At 47.0% G+C, this 12,404-nt stretch overlaps 1 protein-coding gene across 24 annotated transcripts in view; it reads right to left on the bottom strand.

The window, feature by feature from the left end:
* NCAM1 (neural cell adhesion molecule 1) overlaps positions 1-12,404 on the bottom strand; it is a 362,241-nt gene that overhangs the window by 17,453 nt on the left and 332,384 nt on the right. For 17 of the 24 annotated variants that reach the window (NM_174399.1, XM_010812347.4, XM_059874561.1 and 14 more), the window contains 2 exon segments: positions 1,474-1,651; positions 5,435-5,559. In NM_174399.1, the coding sequence (NP_776824.1) occupies positions 1,474-1,651; positions 5,435-5,559 (303 nt within the window). 24 annotated transcript variants of the gene reach the window in all.

Below are 12,404 nucleotides of genomic sequence, written 5' to 3'. Positions count from 1 at the left end.
CGATATCAGGAAAAAACTGACCCAAGAATGCAGAGACAGAAAGGGCAGAGGACACACAGGCACCTCCGTTCGGACAGCCTGCGAATCAGTGAGCAGACCATCGCTTGCAGTCACGCCCAGATGCCACAGCATCATCACTGACCACGTGGCCAGTGCCTGCAGAGCCACGCCCGCCCTAGCCTGTGCTGAGGGTCTCCCTGCCAACACGGAGGGGAGGACCATGGATGCATCTCATCTATGGCCGCCAACTCCCTGGGGGCCTGCACACGTCTCTCCGACACACACACACACACACACACACACACACACTCATGTACGACCAACCATCCGGGAATCACACGCTGATCTCATTTTGCAGCTGCTCGACTAACCCACTGCCACACACACAGCCCTGTGTCACTACTGTGACATGTCCCTTCTGGCCTCTCTCCCACTGGGATGAGTGATCATGACCACTGAGCTGAGAACTAGGGGGCAAGCACTCTGGACAGGACAGACATGATGGTGGCCAAATGAAGGCCACCAGGAGGTTGGGGCATCTTCCTATCAAACTTGGATGCTGCAGAGAGTTTTTGGGGATCCCTCTCCTAAGCTTCAGTTGTATGTTCTATGCTCACCTCTCCTGCTTGTGGTCAGTATGTGACTGGTCAGGAAAGCAGAGAGGGACGATAAAGATCTCTTTCTGCTCCATGGGATTTGGTCAATGAGGAGTCTGGCCATCAGCAGCAAGGTAGCTGGGCCAGAAAGCAGAACTCTCACTTTATTCCCGCACTTGAGTCGGTCCCTAGAGATGGATCTGCATCTCCTGAAAGGGATGGCATCTCCCGGAAGGGATGGCATCTCCCATCCTGGTCTCTAGCAGGCTGGACTGCCTTTCACAGATGGGGGTTTCCAGCATCTACGTTCGCCACTTGATCTGTTTCAAGTGGCTCCATTTAATCTTTGTTTCAATTGTGAGGCCTTTGGCAGAGAGGTTTTTTATTTAACTGGGCACCATCTGTTCCTTCTCTTAGGCTCCCCACAGAGAAGAGAATCTGGACCACGGTGGTGCAGGTAAGCAAGCATCAGACAGAAAGCGCTTAAAAACAGGTTCGTGGTCCTTTATGAAATGGTAGATAGCAGATAAGGTCTCAGAAAAGGATTCTTCCTCAATGAGCATCCAAAGCTTGGCTAGAGCTGGGGCCTTTCCCACCTGAGGGGTTCCCAAGGACTGGCTTACCATCAGTCCTCCAGGGCTGATGGACGATACAGGACCTTCACCCAGGATGCTTGCCCAAGCCTTCCTGGGGGTCCAGTCCAGCTCAGCCTACTGCACAGCTCGGTACAAAGCAAAACTAAGCTCTGCATGGGCAACCAATCATGAGGATGGCTGTAAGCAAGCGAGTTGTCAGGGGCTATTCAGGCACATTAGGAGGTGCGGTGCTTGTGCATTAATTCAAAGCAGGAAACTCACAGAAAGCAGAGGTGTCATACCTGGGATGGCTGTGGGCTGGGCCGAGGTCCTGAACACAAAGTGCGCCGCTTTGGACTTGCCCTGCTGGTTCTCGGCCACCACATAGACCTCGTACTCGGCATTCCAGTCCAGGGACTTGAGCATGACGTGGTCACTGCCAGACGGGAGCCTGATCTCTGGTTTCCACTCGGAGGAGAGCTTCTGGGAGAAACCGGCAAGAAAGAGACGAGACACCAGAAAGCTTTAGGTGAAACAGCTGGTAAGACCAGCCAACAGGAGGAATGTAAGGGAGTCACTAAATATTGGGGCAAAATGAAAATAAAAACCAGAGATAGGGCATAGTTTTTGTTACCAGCTTGAAAAACCTGAAAGTAAATGATCCCGCAGGTCAGAGGTCAACCTTGGGGGCTTGCAAATAAAAACAGTGGCGGATTCCCAGTGTGGCATGGGGCCAACCCTTCAATGCCCTGTCCATTACCTTGAGGGCGTGCAGGGACCCAGGCTACACTCTGGGATGCTGGGCACACATCCTAAGGATGCACGTGTTGCTGTCACTCAGTGGTGTCTGACTCTTTGCGACCCTATGGACTGGAGCCTCCCAGGCCCCTCTGTCCATGGGATTCTCCAGGCAAGAATACTGGAGTGGGTTGCCATGCCCTCCTCCAGGGGATCTTCCTGACCAGGGATCGAATCCGAGGTTCTCAGGCCTCCTCCACTGGCAGGTGGGAAGCCCCATCCTAACGGTGACCTAGAGGATGATCCGACAACTGTGATTCTTGTCCTGTTTTAGAATGTGGGTCACCCTCAGGTGTGTGCTCACCTCTCTGACATGGGAACACAGCACAGATTCTACTTTTATTAAAAGCATTAAAAGCTATTATTTACGGAGCACCTGCTGCATGCCAGGGCCTGGACTGAAGGCTTTCTGCACATTTTCTCACTGCATCCCCACAACAAACCTGCGAGGGCTTTGGCCAGGCCCTCACTAAAGCCGATGATGGGGAAGGGGCAGAGGCAGAGAGAACAGGTGGCTTCCCAAAGCCACAGAGGCAATCGAGTGTGGGCAAGTGCCTCTGGGCCCAAGTGGGGATGTATCTTCTCACAGGAGGGAGCGCAACACACATACGCTGCAGGGAACAGGGTCTCTCTATTCCACGCAGTGTGACCTGGTCTCTGAGGCTGCAGCCGGAGGTGTGGCTGGAGGTGCTGCTGTCAGGACCAAGGCAGGGCCTGCAGTGGCCAGCAGAGCACTCCAGGACATAATTTCAGGCACAAAGCTGGAGTTAGAGGGGCCCCCCCTTTTCTCGAACATTCTTTCCAGTCCTATCCTGCACATCTGCCGGTGAATTTGCTCTGGGTGGGAGGGCTTGACACATGTCTACTGGATGATGGGCTGCTCCTGAGAAGAGCAGAACATGCTAGCAGTGTCCTCTGGAAGGTGAGCTAGCCTATGGCTGAGGCTGGAGGAAGTTACATTACAGGAAAGCCAGCCATCTTCCAGGCAAAATGCTTTGTACCAGCCAGAGAGATGCCTTTAGGGTCGTGATAGCACACATGTCGTGGCCATGATAGTGTGGGGAAATGCTGGAAGAGGGGCTCACAACCTCTGAGTCTAACAGAAAGCCAGACTACCTACACAGGGCTCTAAGTTAGTTCCTGCGAGAGTGAGCATGTGTCCCATTTTAATGTAAAACAAAGAAATTCAGCTCTTTGTCTTTTGTCTTCTTTCTCTGAAAGGCTTCTTTCCCTGAAAGGCTTCTTTCCTTGGCAAACATCATTGCAAAAGAGACAACCAGAATATAAAGCAAATATTATGTTACATAATAAATATTAATAATGTATAATAATCAAAATATTTAGCAACAGTTGGGATTTTGAAGTGAAAGAGAGAGGATGGTTAAGGTTGTCAAAGCCTAACATATCCCAGTGTTTTGCCTCAGCTATCTCTTTAAAGCAGACCTGCCCGGCACTGCCAGAATGACCCTCCTGGAACACTGACATCTGATGGGGCCTCGTACGGAGGTATTTCCTGACCCAGCCTGCGTGGTAGCAGTGGTTATTACAGTTACCAAGTATAGCGTTTCTCCAGTGTCAGGCAAGTCTCAGGTTCTTTGCTTGTACTCAAGCTTTACAACAACTTGATAGGCTATCCCTCTTTTACCAACGCAGAAATGGAGGTGATGGACTTTTGGGTGACCTACTTGGGGCACAGGCTGCTAAGTGGTAAGGCTGGAATTGGATTCCATGTCTGTCCGGGCCACATCAGCCCAACAAACGCCAGAGACATCTGCCCACCACTCTGTCCACTTCCAGTGGCTTCCATGGGCCACCTGCTTGGTCCTTGTATCCTGTTCCACATCGAGGAAGTCACAGGGACCTCTCAGCCAGTGATGCCTCTGAGCCGGGCCTTACAGAAGTCAACTGAGGTTCCTCCCCCATGTCAGGCTCCAGACTGGCTTCGCAACGAAGAGGAGGGGGCTGAGTGACTGACAGGCGGCCCAGCAGCTGGGATGTGTTCCCAGGGTGGGGTGGGGGGCTCTGTGCTGTACTGACTCTCTGCAAACCTAACCAGGTTAGGGCTTTGATCAGTAGGAGCTGGTCAAAAGACAGAGACAGAGTTAAGTCAAACTTTTTGGAAAAAGCCTTTCTTGGGTGCTATTTGAAGAAAGAAAACTCCACTCAGGTTATTTTCTACTGTCAAGAAATCCTAGCAAGAGGCTATTTGCAACGCTCAGATGCTGTCTCTAAATCTCCCAGCAATCGGTTATGGTTGGCGATGGCTAAGTATCATTCTAAGACCAAAAAAAGGGGGATGATTTTCAGTTTAGGCGCTGGGGATGAAAGGTGCAATGTCAGAAATCTCTGATGGGCATTGGGAAACCAGGAAGACAAAAGGCTAGGGCCAAGCTCACAGGTAGCGGCACGACCACAGGTCGGGTGGGCTACACTAGTGTGGAGGGAAGGTGAGGGAAGGAGATGGTTTAGGAGCTGAGGTGGCCCAGGCCAGGAGGCTTAGACCCCCATCTCTTCAGTCAGACAGACCTGGATTCAAACCCTGGCTGCCTGACTGCGTGAGTCATGTGGTCACTAATTGCATAAACCTCATTCACTTCCTCTGTAAAGTAGGATAACTGTTGAGACCAACTTCATAGGGTTCTTGGGGGGAGAAAATGCATGTGATCACGGGCCTGCATGCCTGGCCCATAACACACTTTATCCAAGTGTGATCCAAGGTATTGGTATGTTATTTGCAAAAAAGTACTGAATGATGGGAAAATAACTTTGTAGAAAAACCTAGGAAGCAGAAAAATCAGTCATGGGTGGGTTTATCATTACCAAAATCACTGTAGAGGTTTTATAACGGTCTCAGTGTGCTTGTCCATTCTATGTATCGCACGTGTGTGCATGCATGCTCAGTCATGGCCCACTCTTTGCAACCCCAATGCACTGTGGTCTGCCACGCTCCTTTGTCCCTGGAATTTTCCAGGCAGGAATACTGGAGCGGGTTGCCATTTTCTACTCCAGGAGATGTTCCCAACCCGAGGCTTGAACCACCCTTGTTTCCTGTGCATCCCCTGCATTGCGGGCTGATTGCTGCTGAGCCACCAGGGAGGCCCCATATATAGCACGGGGAACCATATTCAACACCATATGACAAGCCATATGGAAAAGAATATAAAAAAGGAATGTATATATGTATAACTGAATCACTCTGCTGTACAGAGGTAATTAACACAACATTGTAAATCAACTATACATCATTAAAAAAATAGAGAACTGAAAAAAAAAAAGTGGTCTCAGTGTGGATATGACCTAAAGGCTGTAAGTCAGTCTTGGGACTTAAAACCCTAACCTGGGCCCACGAGCCACCTGCCAGGCACATGGGATGCCCTGCCCCCTTGCTCTAAAGACACTGTTGGTCCCACAGGGCGGGTGTTAGGGTTGTGGGGTTGCAAGAAACCCGGGAAGGAGGCTACTCACCGCTCGGTATTTGACCAGGTAGTGTCGGATGGGGGAGCCGCCGTCGTCTTGCTTGATCAGCTTCACCTTAATAGAGTTTCCATCCTCTCCCATCTGCCCTTCGAGCTTAGGTGCACTGGGTTCCCCTGAAACAGCCAGGGAATTCACATGACATTTTCATCCACACAATGAAAATCCAATCCATCAAAATGAGATGCGGTGATGGAGTGGGGCTGGACTCTTGATCTCTCAGCAATTCAAATGGTTAAAAAGCAAAACATGTAAAACTTTGAATTCCAATTAGATGCCTCAGTCTTAACTCAAACTGAGAACGCCTTTCGAAAATGTTCTGGGAAACTACCCTCCCTCCTAGTATAGTCCTTTCACCATTTTAAAGAGGGATTTTTTTTTTTTTTGGCCTGTCTCTTCCTGGTGCTTGCATTTTCTGTTAGCTGCTCTTACAACTGCAGATTTAACTTTCATAAACCTGGTACATTTTGAGGAATAGTCTGAAATATGGGAAAATGTAGGCATTTAAGGAGAAAATTTACACCCATAAAATAATGTTTCAAAGCAGCCTATTTTTTCCCTGGGATATGTGATCTATTCCAGGGGTCTAATTCCTAACAGGAGTGGAATGATGTTGCATTCTTGTGACCAGCTTTTGCATGAATTAAATTTTATGACTTAGAGTCATTAAAAAAAATAACAGGTTTCCAGTTGTGATTAAGTAAAGCATGATTTGCCATAGGCAAGTTTCCTGTAAGTATTCTGCATTTATGGCTCAACTGCCTTGGTGATAATCCTTAGTGCCTTGTATTAATGGAACATTCATTAAAGTCTTTTTGTGAGAAGAGAGAGGGAAAAAATGTCTTCAGCATTTCTCAACAGAGAAAAAGTCGATGTTTCTCTATTTTTTGCAGTAACACTGTGAATCCAGGTTGACAAGAAAGATGAGCTTGTATGTGACCAATTCTGAGGGCTGGGATGGTTCTCCTGTAAAATGCTAATTTATTTTAAGAGAAACTATTTCATTAGTGTATGTTGAAAGCCATGAGATGACAGAACATCTGTTATAAAAAGTTAAAATGAAGATTTAAAACACTTGGGACCCTGGCATTTCTGGTGGAAACCATCTCTTGTATCTATTTCATGACCTCAGACAGAAGATTTGCAGAGCCTATAAAACAGTTACCTTCTGGGTGGGTGGTCCTGGCTTGTTCTCTGGAAGACAGAATCTCAGACATGGGACAGAAGAGCTGGGGGAGGCTTGTCACCAGGCTTTGGACCTCATCACCCACAAGTATGTTGCTTGGTAAGGCCAGCCCACCCCACCCAACTCACTTAGTTACGCTGAGAACCTCGCGATGGCCGAGGGGGCTGCTTTTCCCTTTGAGACCAGGAGGAACCAGAGACAAAACTGACGAGAGCCCTGCTACTTGGTCTGGGCGGGCCCCTGGCACACCCCCTGGAAGCTCGATTAACAGGGTTGCAAGGTACACCTGTACTGGCCATGGGGCTACAAAAAGCGGCAACAGGGAGGCTGTGTAATCCTAATGTCTGTGGGATAAAGTATTTACGAAAAGTTGTGCTTGTGACTTGCTTCCTTTAATCAGTGACTAAGGAAAAAGAAAAACAAAATGATAAATGGGCTTCAGATAGACTTGTCCTGTTTTTACACCACTGTCTAGCCACCAGCACCAATTATTCAGTGGAAAATACTTAGAAATTCTGTTTAGATAATGTCTAAGTGTGCGTGCTTTTCTAATTCTTTTGGATCATTATACATCTTAGACAATAATTAATTATGCCTTATGCCCCATCAGACATATCCAGTGCTAAAAAGAAACTCCAAGTGAAATATATTTTAGAGTAGGGAAGGAAGCCTGTGTAGATTCACCAATGCTGAACATTGAAGTAGGAGATGCGGAAGAACATTACAGATTCTACTCTCTCACTGAATTGGGGTGACCACCGCATCCTGGTTAGCCTGTGACTTTGCAGGTGCTAGCACTGCAAATCCTTTACCCTGGATAAACCCTTAGTCCCAGGTGAAATGGGATGTTGGTGACCCTGGACTGAATGAAGACTCCCATTAATCGTAATAACTTTCTGGATTCAGAATTGCAACACTGACTCTGTGGTTAATGATCTCTTTGCCTGAAGAAGGAGAGGAGGAGGTGGCATCAGTGGCCCTTCCAACACACCCACCAGGCAAGGACCTGTCCCTCCTTCAAGACCTCCCAGGAAAGGGAATAGAGATTACTCCATTAGGGCTGCTCTGCTGCCCTGAAGATCCCTTTAGAACTGAAGGCTACGGAGGCCACAGTAGAGCCCAGGGGGTTTAGTGCCTTGGCCAGGTCACCACCTCAGTCTCCAGGTTTGCAAAACACCAGATGCTCCCAAGGGGTCCTTCTTATTCTGACATCACTGTGACAGTCGCCATGCTAGGTCGAGCTCTCAAGAGCACCCTGGCTGTGTTCATGATGCCGTAAAACATAGGACACCAAATCTGGGATGTTCAGTCAATTTTAGGGAAATGCGCCCCCAAGATTAACAATTCCATATCTCTTTGCCACAAAATTGCCCATTTTTCTACAAATTAAAAAAAAGTCATTTCAAAAATTCCTGTCTTTGAAAAAACAGACCCTAAGAGTCTTTCAAAGATATGTGAACAAAAATCTCGCCAAGGGAACCTTGTGAAAACCAAAAGCCCCAATGACCTGCTCTTACGTTTGGATTTGCTTCAGAAAAAAATATAGACGGGATCACAGAGAAATCACTCAAAACTATACCATGGAACACAATTCTAACATCTACCGAAGTTAGAACACTATAATTTGCCATCATTTTATTCGAGTGACTACCACGGAACCCTGATATGTATTGCTTTCTCATAGAATTCAGGGCATTTTATATCATATCATGTATTTATTTTTTACTTTTTGGCTATACTGCACGGCCTGTGGGATCTCAGCTCCCTGACCAGGGATCTAATGTGGTTAGATCTAACCCTGGAGTGGAAGCATGGGAGTCTTAACCACTGGACTGACAGGGATGTTCCTATATCATTTAGAGTGCTTTAAAGATGATTTATTCACCAAATGCACATCCAGTATCTATTAGGTACCATGTAGTCCATTAGGCGTTCGAGTTTCAATGGTGATTAAAACAAGATTTTGTTTGCTAAATGAAAAAACGTACTCACTTCTTATTCAATTCTTTGAATGGTGGGGCCCTTGTATAGAAATCTAATTTTTCCTATGATGGTGTTTCTAAAGGAAGATCCTATTGGACTAATATCATAGAGATTATGATCAACTTTATGGCCATGCAACTTGCTGTCAGTACACACAGATGTGGAAAGAGTGATATTTGTTTAATCAGTTGCCTTATTCATCTTCAAATGTTCACTGGGAGCCAATATTTTTAAAGATTAGAAATGCGTGAAAGAAATGATTTCCTAAGCTCTCTGCAAAGAGAATGTTCCAGCCCTGCCTGATGAGGGACGCCAAAGAAACGGACCTGCATTCAGGAGGCTGGCTGCTTTACTGAACACATTAAGAGAGGAAATTATTTAGAGGGTCCCAACATGCACTCTGTTCCGAGATGGCTGCTCTGATTGAAATCATTATGGGTAATTTCAGAAAAACCAATATTGTAATTATTTGTAAACGTTGGTTTGCAATTCAGCAGCAATCGGCAGGTGGCTCCGAGAAAACCCCTGGGGTTAATTATACCCTCTGAGTTTAGCTTTAACCATGAGTCAAATTTTTTCCCCCAAATATTTTATGTAAAGACTAAAACAGCAGGATTCGTAAAAATAAGCCTTGTCGATAACAAACATAAAATATCAGGCAGTTCTGGTATTTTCTAGAAGAATGCAAATCATGTATGCAAGGAAAAAAAAAAAAGAATGTACCAGAGAGACCACATACAGTCAAAAATATTACTGGCAGGTCCTATAAATTCCCCTTAGAAACCATAATTGAGATGTGTATTTCTGGCCATGCAGATTGTAGGTTCTTCTTTATAATTACGGTGCTACTGGGCCCTAAAATCAGAGTCAGCTTCATGTCTTTCCCCGAGTCAGCAGAAGCCCTGGGATCAGCAAACTACTGCTGGATATCTGAATCCCACAACAAAAATTCTAGCAAGCCCACAGCCTCTGAACAGCAACTGTGAATTTTGGAAGGAAAACAATACTTCTCACTCAAAGAGCTCAAGAACCTAGAGTTGTACGTTCTGAATGGAACGTTAATTGGCTGACAGGCCTCCCTGAGACAGGCTGGACCTGGGTTCTCTCTTCACTGCCTCTGCTTTCTCTTTCATCAGGACCCCACAGGGGCTTCTGAGAAAACCCAATGATGGGCATAGGGCCTGCATTAGAATCTTTTACTATCAAATAAGATTGCCTGGCATTAAAAATACTGTTTGCTCTGTTTATCCTAATGTCTCTTCCCCCTTACCGATTATTTCTTATAAGTGATTTCAAACTGTTGGTTTTAAGAAGTCCAAAATGTATGATGCAGCTGATCTGATGTGACACCTATTTGATTTTTCCAACTCAGGAATATTCAAAATTACACCAAGAGGTCACAAGTTTGAATGGGCCTTAGGGGGATCAGCAAATTACCAAAGGGAATCAGGATTAATTATTAGACCACTAATTCTCCTTCCTCAGACCAACCTCTTAGCCCTAATGTTAAACAGATCAATGTGATCTATGCCACACACACTCCTGGAGCCTCAGAACCTCCCTGATGGTGCTTTGGCAGCAGCCTGGCCATTCTATTCAGAGGTGGTTATCTTATACCCAAGAGCGGCCGGCAGCGCTTGGGCTGGCATCGATTTGTCTCAAGCACCGCTCCCCCAAATCAGGCCTTCGGAGGAAAGCATTCTTTTTCTCCTGAACACTTCTCTTCTAATTGTCAAGGACTCGCTGCGCCAGTGTGATCTGACCCTTTGGCATCCTCGTCCCTGGCTCTGAGGAGTGCTGGGGTACAGAATGAGTGGTCATGGGCGTGGCCAGCTCCCTCGTTTCTACAGAGAAAAGATGCTTGGCTCTCTGCAGCCACGCTCATGGAGGCACCCAGTCCACAAAGCTTTCCAGCACGGGTTTTCTCGGGAATTGTGAATGAGTGCTGGGGGGAGGGTGGGGAGGCTTGGTACTACTGAGGACAAGTTAAACAGCGGTAAATGAACTCTGACAGACCGAACCACAGAAATACCAAATCCCTTCTCGTGGGTGTCATGAAAACACCAACAGATTAATTGATCAATTATCTTTGTTTCATCATCCTAAAAAGAAAATATGACCACGAAGGTATGGCTTGTGGTTATGGGGCTGATCCAGGCTGAGGAAGTTAAAGACAGAAATAACTGCCATCACCACCAATTAACTCGGCTCCTGCCTCCGAGGCCACAAAGCGGGGCGGGGGTTGTGAACATCTCCAACAGTAGTTCATGGACGTTAGGTGAGTTATGAAGAAGCATGAGGCTCCTGGGAGGTTTCAACCCTCCTCCTGGTAAACCCCAGGGAAATGGGCACTTTCCATGGCCCCCAGTCTCTGCCCAGGGGATTCGGGCTGATATACGTCACTGCCTTGGTCCCTTCAAGCTAGCTTTCTACCCTGGTAACCACCAGTGCAGGGAATCCTTGGGAATAAAGGCAATTAGAACAGAACCCCTGGTGAAAAGTCTATGTCGACCTGCCAGAGACCGTGGCAATCCAGACACACAGCTGTAAAAAATAAAGGAGGGGGTGGAAGGGATGGTTAGTGATGTTTTCAATCTAAGAAGGAAGAGTGGGTGTTAAAAAAGAGTTTAGTTCATCAGAATCAGCATTTCCTAGTACGAGTCAGTGTCAGTAGCTAAAGAAAAAAAAGATCATTATAAATGGGTGGGGCGGGATCCATGCTCAAACATGCTGCACGCGGAAGGGAGGGCGGGGAGGGTGCAGGGGGCGTCTCATCACACACATGCTGGTGCGGAGGGGAGTCCCATTTACACAGAGTCCTCGGTAGCTGATGGATCACCAGAGGAAGCAGGCCCTGCAGTTATGTGATGCTGTGATATTAGAAATAAACTTTGACACCAGGGGGCTCAAATTTTTGCTTCCAGCAAACCCATGCCTGTGCCCTGGGCCATGTGTCTGCGCTTCCCTGTCATAGACCCTGCCTGCAGAGCTCTGTGGGCTCAGGGTCCAAGTGGCCCGGGGCTGGTGCTCAATGCCTGTGTTCATTTCTCCTCTTCTTGACAGAAACTGTAGGTGCACAGAACATCCAGCATACGTTAAACACATCCTAGGCAATTTGGGGGGGTGGTGGTGGAGGGTAGTGGACACTGAGTTTAATCATTTGTGGGTGTACAACCTACCCATTGCTCACTTAAATCATTTTCATTAGGCCTAACTCACCTGAAAGCCTTACTTAAGCCTAGAGGAACCACCCCTAAGTTTTATTTCTCTCCCCTGTAAATTTTATTTGCTCCAGCCTCTCCATTCCCTTCCATTCTATTACTAAGGGCCATTTCCCACCGTGTCTTGCTGGTCTGAGTAACAGTCCTCTGCCTGCCCTCCTTGCAAAAGGCAGAAGAGGCGTGATTTGATGAGGGGGGTGATCATACTTCGGAATTCCACAGTCTCCCAGTGTTTTAGTACTGGCCACATTTCCTACTGACAGCCAAGATCACAGTTAAGGTGTGTTTCTAGGGCAGCTGCAAGAAATACCTTCAAACATTTCTAGCCTCGCTTAAAATGTCTGCAAGAGATAGCTCCTCAGAGGTGTGAATTAGCTTCTACCTTGTGCTTCATTCTGAATCACAGCATTGCACAGAAATGACTAACCTTGGGTTTAAAGAAGAAACTAAGGTTTCAGCCCAGGTATCTGCTCATACTTCAGCTTCCAGGGGGAAGGTTCAGCATCTGAGCAGTCATCTCAAGTTCGAAAAGTGCCTGTCTCCCTTGAAACCACATTTTTGGAGTGGGACT

This window comes from Bos taurus, chromosome 15 (genome assembly GCF_002263795.3).
Source record: "Bos taurus isolate L1 Dominette 01449 registration number 42190680 breed Hereford chromosome 15, ARS-UCD2.0, whole genome shotgun sequence".
Lineage (NCBI taxonomy): Eukaryota > Metazoa > Chordata > Mammalia > Artiodactyla > Bovidae > Bos > Bos taurus.
The sequence above is the reverse complement of the archived record's forward strand: the minus strand, read 5'-3'. Positions and strand labels throughout refer to the sequence as shown.